At 47.4% G+C, this 15,748-nt stretch overlaps 1 protein-coding gene and 1 long non-coding RNA gene across 7 annotated transcripts in view; both read left to right on the forward strand.

Moving 5' to 3' along the window:
- Positions 1-776: 776 nt before the first annotated feature.
- TSPYL2 (TSPY like 2) lies at positions 777-7,889 on the forward strand. 2 transcript variants are annotated; one of them, XM_036919050.2, is made up of 7 exons: positions 777-1,766; positions 3,099-3,176; positions 3,300-3,411; positions 3,495-3,640; positions 3,773-3,870; positions 4,181-4,878; positions 7,176-7,889. In XM_036919050.2, the coding sequence occupies exons 1-7, from the start codon at positions 957-959 to the stop codon at positions 7,337-7,339; spliced, it is 2,106 nt and encodes a 701-aa protein (XP_036774945.2). In that variant the 5' UTR covers positions 777-956; the 3' UTR covers positions 7,340-7,889. The 2 variants fall into 2 exon arrangements, with proteins under 2 accessions (XP_036774945.2, XP_036774946.2); XM_036919051.2 differs by having other exon boundaries at positions 4,193-4,878.
- A 320-nt stretch (positions 7,890-8,209) lies between these two features.
- Positions 8,210-15,748, forward strand: part of LOC118929164 (uncharacterized) — a 45,776-nt gene continuing 38,237 nt past the window's right edge. For 3 of the 5 annotated variants that reach the window (XR_008995274.1, XR_008995275.1, XR_008995271.1), the window contains exons 1-2: positions 8,210-11,350; positions 11,434-11,520. This is a non-coding gene — a long non-coding RNA (uncharacterized LOC118929164). The remainder of the gene's footprint in view (positions 11,351-11,433; positions 11,521-15,748) is intronic. The other 2 variants (XR_008995273.1, XR_008995272.1) reach the window with 2 other exon arrangements.

The following is a 15,748-nucleotide window of genomic DNA, read 5'->3' on the forward strand; positions in this document are numbered from 1 at the left end:
CAGTTAAAAACAGCATACACTAGGGAAAGGGAGAGCAAAGAATTGGAAGGAGGATAATTGAGTAGATGAAAAGATAGAAGGCTGTCGAAAAATCTGGCAGATGAACTGAATCAATCATTTTGATGATGAGAGGAAGTTTGTGTATGTGATTATTATTTCTAGAACCATTTTGCAGAAATGTAAAACGCTACGTCAAAACCTGGCCTCAAACCAAAGGCTCTAGGTTTCAGAATTCCAGGAGGTTTCTAAATTTCAGTCTAGTTTAAGGCAACCTGAGCCCCCAACGGCCCTATCAGAGTTCGCCATAGGAGCGGAATCCGGGGAAGGGAAAACGGGCAGATTTTAAAAGTGCGTAGTTGCGAAAGGGAGGGGAGAGGAGAGGGAGAACGATAGAGAGGCTCTCGATTTTCTTTGAGCACATCCTGCTCAGGGCCTGCGTTTGTTTTTTTTGTTTTGTTTTTTGGTCTTCGGAACCACTGGTACTTTTCCCATTGGTTCAAACGCTGGAAGGGTGAGTAAGAGGGGCTTCTTTCCCTTAGCTTTCCTCGCAGCCAATTGTCCTGCACTTTCCCTTTCATCGCTGGGGGAGTGAGCCCGATGATTGGCGGGTCCGGAGCAGGAAGCCAATCAGAAAGTGATGAGGTGTGGTGTTGGCAAGCGGATTGCGTGAGAGCCGGCAGAGGTCGAGGGGGTGCGGTCGCGGCCGCGGCAGCTGGCAGCCAATGGCGAGGCAGAATGGGCCCTTTGCGTCAGGGAGGGGGCGGGGCCTGGGCGCTTGGCGCGGAGGGAGTGGGGCAGGCTCTGTGGAAGGGAACGCCAGAGCGAGGCTGTGAGCAGAGCTGGTCGCGTGAGGCACCGCGGCTCCGTGGCTCTGCTTCAGGTGTCACAGACAGTGGCGGCCCGGCTGAGAGCGAAGAGGCGAACGGGATCCCCTGAGCTGTGTCAGCGTGATCACCATGGACCGTCCGGATGAGGGGCCTCCGGCTAAGGCCCGCCGCCTGAGTAGCTCCGAGCCCCCTCAGCGCAATCCGCCGCCGCCGCCGCCGCCGCTCCTGCGACTGCCCCTGCCTCCACCCCAGCAGCGCCCGAGGCTCCAGGAGGAAACCGAGGCGGCACAGGTGTTGGCTGACATGAGGGGGGTGGGACTGGGCCCCGCTCTGCCCCCGCCGCCCCCCTATGTCATTCTGGAGGAGGGGGGGGTCCGCGCGTACTTCACCCTCGGTTCTGGGAGCCCCGACTGGGAGCCTACGATCGAGTCAGGGTACGGGGGGGAGCCCCCTCCTATGGAGAGCCTGGAAGCATTCTCTCCGGAGGCTTCAGGGGGAAGCCTCTCTTCCGGAGGCGTGGAAATTGACTTTCAGGTGATGGAGCCCAGCAGCTTTGTTGAAGACAAGGTCCTAGAAACCTGTAGCGCAGAGGTGTGGGGGTACCAGAGGTTAGCTGGTCCAGAGGGGAAGGAAGAGACGGTGATCATAGTGGAAGATGACGATGAGGACGAAAAGGAAAGTGTGAGGAAGAGGAGGAGGAGGAGGAGGAGGAAGAGAAAGCAGAGGAAGATGAAGAAGGCCAGCAAAGAGAAGAATGCTGAGAAGATAGAGTGCATCCTGCAGGCACTGGAAAACATTCAACTGGACCTGGAGGCGGTGAACATCAAGGCAGGCAAGGCTTTCCTCCGTCTCAAGCGCAAGTTCATCCAGATGCGAAGACCCTTCCTGGAGCACAGAGACCTCATCATCCAGCATATCCCGGGCTTCTGGGTCAAAGCAGTATCCTTGTCATCTATACTCATGGGCCAAGAGCCCATGACATAAAGTGGGGGTTGGTGGGGGAGGGCCAGACAGGGTGAAAAGGTGTGGGGGCAGGCTCCTATTGGAAGAATGACTCGGTTTGGTGGAGGAGGGATGGAAGGAGTGGGCCAAACATCAGAGAAGCTGGACTAGAAACTGTGAAGTGGGGAGGGAGAAATGTAGCATAAAAACTAGACCACAGATGAGAAAGCAGGTAGAGGAGAAGCAAAACATAAAATTAAAAAAAAGGGATCACAGATGGGGAAAGGGGTAGGGTAGCAGAGGGGCACACAGTGGAAAAATTGGACCAAAATTAGGTGGAGGGAGGGGCACACAGAAGGTGGAGGAGGAGGGGGCAAAGAGAATATAAATGGACTCAGACAGTGAAGAGAGAGGAGAAGGGCACACAGCAGAGAAATTACCCAGAAAGGGTACCTAAGTCACAATGCCTCTGTGAGCCTAGGGGTCTGCTTAGATAGGAGGGAGACCCCAATGCTGGCTGGAGAGAGGAGGACTTGAAAAGGGCTGGAGCTCTGAAGGGCCAGAAGAAGGAGTACCTGGTAATGGAGAGCAAGGAGTTAAATGAAGGAAAGGGGAGAGTAGGAAGAATTCCATTCACTATTGGTGGTAAGCTCATTGCTGGGGGCACACATATACATGAAACATGTTAGGAACACAGGTTTAACATTCTATCAGAATTATATGAGTACAGATTCCTTGGTATTCTCATACAAATTATCACAGGCCCCCAGCACCCAGACAAGCTATTATGTGGCCACAGGTCCTCAACATACAGACACACAGCATCATGTGACTGTTGGCTCTCAACACCCAGACACAGCATCACTTAAGACACAAACCCTTAGACCCAGACACACATCATGTGAACACAGACCAACACCCAAATATACATCATGTGACTAAAGGCCCTCAGCAGTCAGATAGAACATCACTTGGACACCAGCCTTCAGTCCCCAGACATGAAATGTCTTGTGAACACAAGCCCCCATAGCATAACAAGCACCCAGAAACATAACATCATATCGACATAGATCCTCAGCACCCAGACACATAGCAGATAGGAACTGTGGCAAGGCCACATAATACAGAGTTTTGACATTGCGTAAACACAGGCTCTCACCACATAAACAGTATTGTGGTAATAAAAGTATAGGTCCTGTTCGATATACATCACATGAACACAGAAGGAATTCTGCTCCAGCCTCTCTTTTGCTCTGCCCTGCCTGGCCTTCTTTCCCTCCTTCTCTCATTGAATAGTCACTCCTTGACCTAAACTGCTCCCTCCATCAGTTCCTCAACCACCCCAAAATTTCAATCTTGATCAACCAACGTGATGAGGACATTTTCCGCTACTTGACCAATCTGCAGGTCAGGCCAAAGAGTTATTTTTCATTAGGACCAGGCAAGGAATCTGGTCTTTGGAGGTGAGGGGCTTGGGTGGGAGGGGCCACTGTGTGGTGGGAATTCCACCATAACCCCCACCCTGAGCAGGTACAGGATCTCAGACATATCTCCATGGGCTACAAAATGAAGCTGTACTTCCAGACAAACCCCTACTTCACAAACATGGTGATTGTCAAGGAGTTCCAGCGCAACCGTTCGGGTAAGAGGCAGTCCCAGGGCAAAACCATGAGCACTCCATCTATCCATGCCCAGTGCCCTCTTCACAGCGTCCTGTCCCCTTAGGCCGGCTGGTATCTCACTCTACCCCAATCCGCTGGCACCGGGGCCAGGAACCCCAGGCCAGCAGGCACAGGAACAAGGACACCAGCCGCAGCTTCTTCAGCTGGTTTTCAAACCACAGCCTCCCAGAGGCCGACAGGATTGCTGAGGTGGGGCCCCTCCTAGAACTGCCAGAGAAGGCCTTGCTAGGCTTGCCTTTGGGTGCCTGGGGAATTGGGAGTAGGTTCTGGGGCTTGTACTCATAGCTCTGTTCTCCCTTCCCCCTGCCTCTCTTTCAACAGATTATCAAGAATGACCTGTGGGTTAACCCTCTGCGCTACTACATGATGGGAGAAGGGGGCTACAGGGCAAACAGAAGGAAGCAAGACAAGGAAGAAAGGTAATGGGGCATTGGTGGCTGAGAGGTGGTTTGTTAGAGGTGGGGGCAAAGACTAGGCTAGTGTCACAGGATTTATAGAGCCAAAGGGACTTATCATAAAATCCAGTTTAGTATGTTTTACAAATGGGGAATGATGTCCAGAAATGGGGTGTGATTGGCCTGAGGTTACACAGACAGGCAGAAATGGGACTCTCCCCACCATAGCCTCATCCCTGGGAGCCCTTGTAGTGTACTTCCTCCCCTTTTACTTAACACTTTTCAGTGTCTGCCCTGTGTACACCATCTCTCACCAACCCTATACTCAACCCAGGTTTCCCCACAGTAAAAACAGGGACAAATATGAGGTGGTGATCATGGAAGACTCTGATGACTATCACCTAATGGAAGACATTATCAGCGAGACCTCAGACAGTGATGGTATCACTGACAATGAGACCATTCATGACATCAAGATCTCCGACTTCATGGAGACCACCGACTGCTTCGAGACCACTGACAATGAGATAACTGACATCAATGAGAACCTCTGTGACAGTGAGAACCCTGACTTCACTGAGACCACAGACAATGAGAGCCCTGATGACAACGAAACCACTGATAATGAGAGTGCTGATGAAAACATTGAGAATCCTGAAGACAGCAAGGAGAACACTGAAGCCAACAGTGAGAACCCTGAAGACAACAACACTGACAACAATGGTGAGAATGCTGATGGTGATGAGAACCCCAAAGGTGGCCACCGTGGCAGTAATGACAACGACCAGGACAGCAGTGACAGTGACAATGAAGGAGACAACGAGGGCAGTGATGATGACGGCAATGAAGGTGACAATGAAGGCAGCGATGATGATGATGGAGACATTGAAGACTATGAAAATGTCATTGAAGACCCTGACAAGGATCAGGATAACAGCAACAACCAGGACGACTATGAGGATGAGGTAGAGAACATATCCGAAGAAGAATCCTCATCAGTGGAAGAAGAAAAGGAGGAGGTCAGTGAGGAAGGTGAGCGAGACCCCCTCTTGTCTTTCTCTTCTCTCAGAAAAGCAGGCCAGGGTCAGGCAGGGTGTCCAGGCATGAGCACAATCTGTTCTTGTGGAGAAAAGAAAAGAACATTCTCTGCAACTTTTTAAACAAGGCCAGGGAACACAACTTACAAATTTAACAGAACAAAGAAACAAATGTTTGTGTTGTTTTGGGTAGATAAGGTTGTAACAGAGCAAAAGACGAAGAAGAGAGAAGAGATAGGAGACAGTGGGTAGAAAACTACAATGGGCAGGTTCACACAGAGAGGGGGAGAAAAGTGGCAAACACATTGCAATTCAGCACTCTGTACCCAGCACTGGCCTTCTGGGAACTCCCAGGCTTGTTTGAGGGAGCTGGGAGTGAAAACAATGTACTCTGTGAGCTCAAAGGGAGCAGCTAATTCTCCCTGAAGAATGGGGAAGGGGAGAACTAGGAAAAAGAGGTGACATTTGAATTGGAGGCTGCATTCTTATTAAGGAGCATTAGGGACATTCTCATGAAAGAGTGAAAATGCATAGTACAATGGTCAGGGTTCTCCAAACTATCTTCTGAGGACCCTTCACCAGTTCTGAAAGCTGTTTCTCATAGAAAGGTTCAGTGGTCAAATATGTTGAGGCATTACCACATGCCATAATATCCCCATGTAGAGTCACATGTATGTGAGCACCTTAAAGGTTCTAAGATGTCCTGCTGTAAGGAATCTCTTTAAATTGTGTGGAACCCAGCATTTCCTGATCTTCTTGGCCACAAAAGCCATTGTTCACTGCTCACCAAAGAATGTGTTTTGGGAAATGCTGAGGAAGGGTTGGAGGTTTAAGGGGAAAGGCAGTATATAAGGTGATTACCAGGTTTGGTTTTTGCCTGGATGACTGGTGAAAGGAGGTACCATTTCCTGGTATGGGGAACATGGTAGTGGTGGGATTGATGGGATGCAGGGAGGAAGATGGGGAATTGAAAGGCTTTGTTGGACATAAGGTACAGGTGGCCCAGAGGCAGGTGGTTTGATTATTTGTCTGGGAAGTCAGAAGTTATTTTTAAAAAAAGTGGGGTGGAGTAGGGTAACAAGTCAGAGCAGAATGCTAGCCCTGGATTCTGGGTCCAATTAACCTTCATTGGGTCCAATTAACAATGAAGCATTTACAATGTGCCAAGCACCATTCTAAGTGATTTACTTGGTTTAACTCATTTAATCTTCACAGCAACTCTTACGAGGTAGGTACTGTTAACTCCATTTTATAGATGAGGAAACTAAGGCTGTGAGAGGGTAAGTTAGGAGGAGAACCAGGTCGTGGAATGTTCTAAGAAGGAGGGGATTGTCAGCAGTGTCCAGTGCTGCTGAAAAGACAAATAAAATGAGGACTGGGATGTGTCCATTGGATGTGGGGCCAAATAGATCATCTATGACCTTGGCAAGAGTCTTCTGATGGATTGGCAGGGGCAGAACCAGATTGCAGTTGGGGTTGGGAGGAATGAGCAGGAGATATGATAATAGAGCCAAACCTTGGCTAGACAGGAGATGGCAGAGGACAGACAAGGGAGAGGCCTGTGGGCGGGTGGACAAAGGAGAGGCAGGCCTTTGGGGGATGTGGAAGGAGCAGGAAGACCAACCACTAATGGGGGTTTTGGCCATGGAGTCCCTGGGAAACTTCCATTGAGGCAGAAGCAGAACATGAAGGAAGGAGGCACTGAATGTGTGAATAGACTCCACCTGGACCTATTTTCAGGTAGAGTAGGGAAACTGAGGGAGTTACTGGTCCCATTTCCTCCCACAGATGGCAGCTCTTTCAGAGAAGGGAGGCAGAACTATCTGCCCAGCCCTAGGGTGGGAGTGGGGGTTGGGAATTGGGCTACAGAAGATAGACTGGGGCTGATTGGGAACAAACTGGGAAGGAGAGAGGGAGCTGCCTCCAGATGAACAGAAGGTTTATTCAGCTGAGGTCCGAGCTCGGGAAGCGACACATTGAGGCATACAATGAGAGAAAAAGCTACCTTCAGAGATGTATGGATTTTGAGAGGATAGAGTCAGGGAGCCCACCCTGCCTTCCTGTTACCCTCCCTTTACCCCTCACTCTCTGGGCTTGCTTGAGTGTACACACAGAGCACACACGCACACACCACACCCACACAGAACACACACATACACATACACCCCTCTACCTGATGCTTGGGGAGGGGTCCCAGGCCCCAAAAGCCCTGGCTATGGGCTCTGTTCCCAGCAAAGACTGGTATCTACCTGCCCATCTAACCATCCTTCTCCATTTTTCACTGATGTGCAGGCAGTGAGCAAGGTGAGGACAGTGATGAGGAAGGAAGCGAGGAAGAGGAAGGAATAGAAGACGACTCGGAAGGAGAGGAAGACACTGAAGACTCCGACATGGAGGAGGTGCTTCAGGTCCAAAACGTTTGGGCCAACCCGGGGAAGAGGGGCAAAACCGGGTAAATCTCTTACCCTTTTGGGGGCAGCTTCTCCGTATTCCCCTCCCCATGCCCCATTGGCCCTCTCCCTCAGCTACGGCCACGCGGCCCCACATTGCACTTCTGGGGGGTTACCGACTTCGTACACGGGTTTAAAGTTTATTTTTATGGTTTGGTAATTGCAGAGTTCTTATTTTGGGGGGGAGGGAAAGGGGGGTTGGCCCTTCCTTTTGGCGCTCCTCCCCTGCAGGCTTCTGTGTGCTGCTAAACGTATTTATTGTGATGCCTTGGTCAGGGCCCCTCTATCCCCCTCCTCGTGCAGTTTGGAGTGGACACCCTTGATCCCGAAGCGGGGAGGGTCGCTGTGGCCTTGTGGGGCTCTGCTGCCACCCTGTTCTCCCAAGTCTCTCTCTTTCCCTTCCATTCCTCGCCTTTCTCCGCTGTGCCCGCCAGCCCGCCTCGGTGTCTATGCAAGCCGGTTCGTCAGTGCGGTATACCTTTACCCCTCCCCCAGAAGCCCCGCCTTGTTCCCTGTGAACCCTGGTAATCCTAATAAAGTTCTGAGCAAATTCAAAGTGCTGCTTCGAGTCTTTTGTTCCGGTGCGCTGTCCTCAGCAGCCAGTCTCCTTTCCCACAGGCCAGCATGTACCCTCCTGATCTACGTATTGGCCTGCAAGATGGTGGGTGCGGGGGCCCGCGGGGTTCGGGGGGCGGTTTGGCTGGCTGGGGGTGAGCTCCGCGGGGCTGCAGAGGTGTTGCGTCAGGCCAATGCGGACCCTCCTGGCCAATGGCAGGGCGAAGCTGAGGAAGCCCCTCCCTCTCCCTCTGGCTGCAGTGGATCCAGCCAGGTAGCGAACGGCTTCCCACGCCTTCACTTCTCGCGCATGCGCGCAGAAGTGCACTGCGACCTGGAACATCCATATATTCAGAGATTCTTCTTGTTATTCATTGTGCGCCAAACCTTTCCTCAGGCCTACTGCGAGCTGGCCGTGGAGGAGCCAGAGGAATCTATTCTCGCTTGCTCGTAGTAGAAAAAAATTTGTCGATTGGTCCATCACAATCCAATAATGCAGGAGTGCTCTCTCGTTTCAGGGAAGGGGGCGCAGGATCCCTGCAACTAGTCTGGGGAGAGAAGTCAAGAAAAGATGGCTCAGGCCGAGGAGTTTGCATAGAGAAAAGGGGAAAGCAAATGGAAATTACTATGTGGCCGTGTGATGGGCGGAGGGGGGCAGGTGGCGAGTGGTTGGGCGTCTGAAGGGCTGACTAGCTGGAAGACCTTGGAAAAGCCAAGTTGTTTAAAATTTTGGATACAGTAACGTTATTTCAAGGGATCCAAGAAATACCTCCTGGATTCTTTCTGTATCATAATGGTAATGTATACAAATACCAGGTCTGTCTTCTGCAATATACCTCTCGAACTTTCCATCCAACGCCCATATTTTGCTGGAAGGCTTCAGGTAAGATCAGATTTGCGTTTTAGAGAATGCCCTCTGCTGGCTGCCAGGAGAGTGAGTTGGAGGGAGGGAGAGCAGTGAGGGAAGTTGACTCTGTACCTCAGGTGAGAGTGGCATGATGGGGTAGATATAGTAGGTTTTTAAAAATAAATGTTATTTTAGAAGCTTTGATTTACAGAATTATTGTGAAGATAATACAGAGAATACTCTATATCCCATAGTCAGTTTCCCCTATTAACATTACATTAGTTTTCCTTATTAACATCTTAAATTACATCATGTTACTCAGATTTCCTTAGTTTTTACCTAATGCCCTTTTCTGTTCCAGGATGCCATCCAGAATACCACAATACATTTAGTTGTCATGTCTCCATGGGCTCCTCTTGGCTATGACTTGTTCCTCAGAGTTGCCTTGTTTTTGATGACCCAGAGTCATTAACATTTGAGGAGTACAGGTCAGGTATTTTGTAGAATGTCCCTCAACTGGGATTTGTCTGATGTTTTTCTCATGAATAGACTGGAATTATGGGTTTAGAAAAGGAAAATCACAAAAAGAGTGTTCTCCAGGGAGGGCTGTTCCAGAAGGTCTTTAAGTCACATCCAACTCCAAAATACAGTCTTTGCTGAACCAGAGAAGATGGACCCCATTTTCTAGGCCCCTAAACAGAAACCAGAAGACCAGGAAGATGAGTCTGACTCAGGGCCTGTTCCCATGCTGAAATTACTTGTCTCTGTATCCTTCACAGCCTACTATACTCCTCTGCAGCAGAAGGCCCTGATCCTGGGGGTGAGTATCCCAGGATCTCCTGGAGCCAGACCTTTAAAATGCCATCCTCTTCGGTGAACAAAAGCAGATTGGCAGGGACAAAACTAGATTCAGGAATATCCTTTCTTCTTCATGGCCAAAAGGGATGGCACTGGCTCTCTCAGATGGCATCATAATGTGGTGGAAGTGTGGAAGATGGTTGGGAGTAATCCTATTGTTCATTCATTAAACACTTATTGAGCACCTACTGTGTGCCTGATACTAAACTGGGTGATAGGGATACAACAAGGAGACACGATAAGCCAAGTCTTTGTCTTCCTGGAGCCCAGAGTTTAAGACAAGTGTTCTTAACAATTTTTTGTGCCATGGACATTGTGGGTGATCTGGTGAAGCCTTTGGACTTTTCCTTGGAAAACGATTGTCTTTTAAATGCATAAAGTAAAATACCTAAAGTTACAAAAGAAACTGATGATATTGAAATATTGTTCTTAAAATATGGAAAAAGCAAATATGTGCTATAGTAATATATGTGCTTCTTGTTAATCCATTAAATCATGAGATCTAATGGAGGGTCTAATGACATCATGATTTTAAAATACAGGAGATTACATGATATTTGGAGAGATATGCAACATTTATAATATGATATGGAAATCGCTGTGACTTCTATTGGTGACAGAATCACAGATACTACTACAACTATAATTAGTTACATTCTTTACTGGAAAAATGCTAAATTTCAATTAGAGGAGAGTGAAAATAAAGATGTAAACTTTTTCCTCCAAATTCACGGGCCCCTCCCAGACTGGATTGGAGGTCTGTGAATCCAAATTAAGAGCCCCTGGTAGTAGGAATGTCCTTCCTAGCTTTCCTTCCTTCATTAAACCACTTTCACCTGGAGGACAAAAGCCTGGGTTTTAGTCTGGGTGTTATGCTGGTTACTGCTGTGTGACCTCAAACCAATTAGTTTGCCTTTCTGGGCCATAGTTACCTCGATCTGAACAATGGGAAAGGCAAGAATTGGGAGAGGAGACTATTTATGCTCTGGACAATTAATTTATATTCTCTCATTTAACCCTAACAACGACAGTTAGGGAAGATTTTTAAATAATCTTCCTGTTTCACAGATGGCTAAACTGAGGCTTCTAGCGAGAGTCAGTAAGTAGTAAGGGCTGATGGTGACTGGCCAGAACCCCACAACCATCCTCCATGGGTGAAATAAGGAGCTATGCTCACTTTGGGAGAAACCGGCTCAGAATTCCCTGCATGTGGGGGTAAAGCTAAAGGAAATTGGGGGCAGAGTCGTTTCTCTTAGCAGGGTAGGTGACGCAAGGTGGCTTACCCCACAAGGTGGCTTATGCACAGTAAGATGTCAAGATGCTCCCACTGTTCAGTGACTTGTACAAGGCCTCACTTTGAGCTTCGTGCGTGCGTGTTCCCAACTAACCTCCCGAAGCCCTGTCAAATAGCTTGGCAAAGGACAATGACAAGTCCTCCTCTCCTGGCCAATCCTATTAAAGAGTGAGCTTGGCCTGTAAACCAATCAAAGACACCCCCAAAGGGGCGGAGTTTTCTTCCGTCCGGATCCCCGCCTGCGCAGAAAAAATAGTGTTTCCGTCTCCAGCCAATCCCAGGGAAGGCAGGAGAGCACTCCTCCAAAGGGAACCCGGGAGCTGTCAGTAGCGCTGGAGGCCTGCGACCCCGCTCGCACTAGAACCGACAAGAGTGACGCGGCCTGTTTGCACGAGATCCAGCTGCCGGCCCCTCGAATCTTCAAGCGCGCGATAGCGGCGGCGCCCACGGTCGGAGGTGTCAGGTGAGACGCTGTAAAGGCGGGGACGGAGCGCGTGAGGGGCGGGGCCTGGGCGAGTTTTTACTTGAGCGGCCTCTCAACCCTAGGTCTGCAGGCTGCGGAGGATCCTGCGGGTAGCAAAGTGAGGGCACAAAGTGAGGGCGAGTTCCTCTGCGAACCCAGCCGACAACTAGGTGAGTACCCTGCAGAGCACACTGCCCATGCTCGCCCAACCCACCACCACTCCCGTCTCTTGGAAAACGGTTAAGTGCAGGTCTGCAGCTTAGGTGATCGTCTGCATGCCTGTCTGCTTGTTTCCCCTCTCTCGCCACCGCCCCCCTTTGCCCCGTCTCCCTTTCATTCTCCCTCCTTCTTTATCTCCGTCTTTCTGTCTGTCTTTCTGCCTGTCTCTCTGTCTGAGACATACTAGAGAGCTCAGACCTAGAAAGCTGGACCCTGACCCTACCAGTTAAAATTAGCCATGAGACCTTGAGCCATTTTCTTCACCCACCTGGGCCTCAGTTTCCTCACCTGTCAAATGGGGGTCTAATAATCTCCACTTGAAACCGTATATGTGCATTTCTTTGCCCACACCTGGCCCCTGGAAAATTTTCAATAAAAAACGACTACCGTGATTGAAAAGAATATTATCTCTTTTGGTTTTTGGCTTCGTTTTCTCCCTGTCTCTGACCCTCTCCCCATTGCTTCTTCTTTCTAGTGTTTTGGTATTTCTCTGTTACTGTTTTTTTCTCTACCTGCCTCTTTCCTATCCCTAAACATGTTAGAGGTGCATTGTTTATAGCACTGAGCTTAGCCTGAGAGGACCTATGAGCTTAGCCTTGGGGCTCTGGACCATTCTATGGGTAAAAGAAATGGAGCCTGGCCTTGGGCTGCTTCTGGCCTCACTGAGGGGAGAACCCTTTGTTCCCCACCCCACTGTGTTAAACAGGCAGGGACCCCTAGGGTGGGGAGCAAGTTAGATGAGAAAGTGGATCAGCCTGTTACCCTATATCATGTTGGTCACCGTAAGAGAAACAGGGGTCTTCTAATTACATTCTCATATAGCCCTGAACACCCTCTCTTCTGTTCCCATCCTGAAATCCTCTGATCAGGTCTTCTGGAACTCACCTCAGTCATCAGCAAAATCCCCTCCACTCTCACCCTGGTTTCTGAATAGTGTCCTTTGTTTTCTTGCCTTGGACCAAACACTCCATTTCTATAATGCATGTTTTGAAGTGCCCCCTTCACTATTCTGAAACGAAGTGCATAAATAATAGAATCCATCTACACACATAATTTCCTCCAAACCAATATAATGTCCTAATTGTAATATAAGGGAGAAGTAAAGGAAGAGCAATTTATAATAAAGCAACATGTATTTCAATATGTAAAGGCTGGGATAGAATTCCATTGGAAGACATAATGAAGTGGTCTTGTACATAATGATACTTGTACCTGGGAGTGTGACAACTGCACATGTTGACTGGTGACTCAGAAACCATGGTGATGCAGTTTTCCTAGGTGATGAACAATTCTTCATAAATTTTTAAACAAGATAAAGTGCAATCTTCTCTCAATTTGTATGGTTTTGGTGAGTTTCTTGAAAAGTCAGTATATATTAAAATCCATGAATGGGCCCCATAACCTTTCTGACCTGATCTCTTATCACTCTCCCCACTTGCACCTTCTGTTTTATCCATGCTGGCCATCTTTCTGCTACTGGAACTTATTAGACACACTTCTAACTCAGGGGTTTGTACTGGACCAATCTTTGTACCTAGACTGCTTTCTTCCCAAATATCCACAAGGCTCATGCCCTCACTTCAGGCCATTACTCAGATGTCACTTTCTCAATGAGGCTTACCCTGACTATCCTGTTTAAAATTGCAGCTCACCCCTAGCATGTACCCTGCTCTATGTTTTCCATAGTGCTCCTCACCCTCTTACATAGTATATAATTTACATCTTTATTATATCTGTTGTTTATTGTCTGACTCTTCTACTCAATTGTAAGTTCCAGAAGGGCAGCGATTTTTATCTTTTTTGTGCCCTGATGGATCTTTGTTACCTATAAGAGTGCTTGGCACATAATACCCTCACACAGTCAGTTTTTCTTGAATGAATAAATGAATGAATGAACAGGTTTTCCACCTACATGATTGTCTATTGGGACATTCTAAAGTTGTAGGAGATGTGGTACTCTTGGCTCTGTGGAGTTGTTTTGTGCACTGCAAGAGACTGAGCATCCCTGCTCCATGCCTACTAAATGGCACTAGTGATCTCCAATTATTATAACAATCAAAAATGCCCCCAAACACCCCTTGACTGTCCTCCCTGAGAAACACTGTTTAATAGAAATCAGGCTTTCCCCTGAGCTCTGTGCTCCCCAGCAACCCTCTCATACCCCTCTTGCCAGGATGACAGCAGATGGGGGAAGATGTCCTCATTCTAATTGCCCATCCTAGACATTTTCTCTTCCTCCTCAGACCTTTAGTAATTAAAATTTTTTATTAAGGTATTATTGATATACACTCTTATGAAGGTTTTACATGAAAAACAATGTGGTTACTACATTCATCCATATTATCGAGTTCCTCCACAATGCCCTGTTGCAGTCACTGTTCATCAGTGTATTAAGATGCCACAGAGTCCCTATTTGTCTTTTCTGAGCTACATGGTCTTCTCCGTGACCCCCCCACATACCGTGTGCACCAATCATGATACCCCACAATCCTCTTCTCTCTCCCTCCCCACCCACCCTGCCCCACCCCTCCCCTTTGGTAACCACTAGTTCCTTGGAGTCTGTGAGTCTGCTGCTATTTTGTTCCATCAGTTTTGCTTCATTGTTATACTCCACAAATGAGGGAAACCATTTGGTATTTGTCTTTCTTTGCCTGACTTATTTCACTGAGCATAATACCCTCTAGCTCCATCCATGTTGTTGCAAATGGTAGGATTTGTTTCTTTCTTATGGCTGAATAGTATTCCATTGTGTATATGTACCACATCTTCTTTATCCATTCATCTACTGATGGACACTTTAGGTTGCGTCCATATCTTGGCTATTGTAAATAGTGCTGCAATGAACATAGAGGCTTATATGTCTTTTTGAATCTGAGAACTTGTGTTCTTTGGGTAAATTCCTAGGAGTGGAATTCCCAGGTCAAATGGTATTTCTATTTTTACTTTTTGAGGAACCTCCATATTGCTTTCCACAATGGTTGAACTAGCTTACATTCCCACCAGCAGTGTAGGAGGGTTCCCTTTCTCTGCATTCTCATCAGCATTTGTTGTTTGTAGTCTTTTCGATGTTGGCCATCCTAACTGGTGTGAGGTGATATCTCATTGTGATTTTAATTTGCATTTCCCTGATAATTAGTGATGTGGAGCATCTTTTCATGTGCCTGTTGGCCATCTGAATTTCTTCTTTGGAGAATTGTCTGTTCATATCCTCCGCGCATTTTTTAATCGGGTTATTTGCTTTTTGGTTGTTGAAGCATGTGAGTTCTTTATTTATTTTGGATGTTAACCCCTTGTCAGTATATGCCATTTACAAATATATTCTCCCATACTGTAGGATGCCTTTTTGTTCTGCTGATAGTGTCCTTTGCTGTACAGAAGCTTTTTAGGTTGAGGTAGTCCTAGGTGTTTATTTTTATTTTTGTTTCCCTTGCCTGAGGAGATGCATTCAGGAAAAAGTTGCTCATGTTTATACTCAGGAGATTTTTGGCTATGTTGTCTTCTAAGAGTTTTATGGTTTCCTGACTTACATTCAGGTCTTTGATTCATTTCAAGTTTACATTTGTGTATTGGGTTAGACAATAATCCAGTTTCATTCTCTTGCATGTAGCTGTCCAGTTTTGCCAACACCAGTTGTTGAAGAGGCTGTCATTTTCCCATTGTATGTCCATGGTTCCTTTATCATATATTAATTGACCATATATGCTTGGGTTTATATCTAGGCTGTCTAGTCTGTTCCATTGGTCTGTGGCTCTGTTCTTGTGCCAGTACCAAATTGTCTTGATTACTGTGGCTTTGTAGTAGAGCTTGAAGTCAGGGAGCATAATTTCCCCAGCATTATTCTTCCTTCTCAGGATTGCCTTGGCAATTTGGGGTCGTTTGTGGTTCCATATAAATTTTAGAAATATTTGTTCCGGTTCATTGAAGAATGCTGTCAGTATTTTGATAGGGATTGCATTGAATCTTTATATTGCTTTATGCAAGATGGCCATTTTGATGATATTAATTATTCCTTCCCAAGAGCATGGGATGAATTTCCATTTATTAGTGTCCTCTTTAATTTCTCTTAAGAGTGTCTTGTAGTTTTTGGGGTATAGGTCTTTCACTTCCTTGGTTAGGTTTATTCCTAGGTATTTTATTCTTTTTGATGCAATTGTGAATGGAATTGTTTTCCTGGTTTCC

Source organism: Manis pentadactyla, chromosome X, assembly GCF_030020395.1.
Source record: "Manis pentadactyla isolate mManPen7 chromosome X, mManPen7.hap1, whole genome shotgun sequence".
Lineage (NCBI taxonomy): Eukaryota > Metazoa > Chordata > Mammalia > Pholidota > Manidae > Manis > Manis pentadactyla.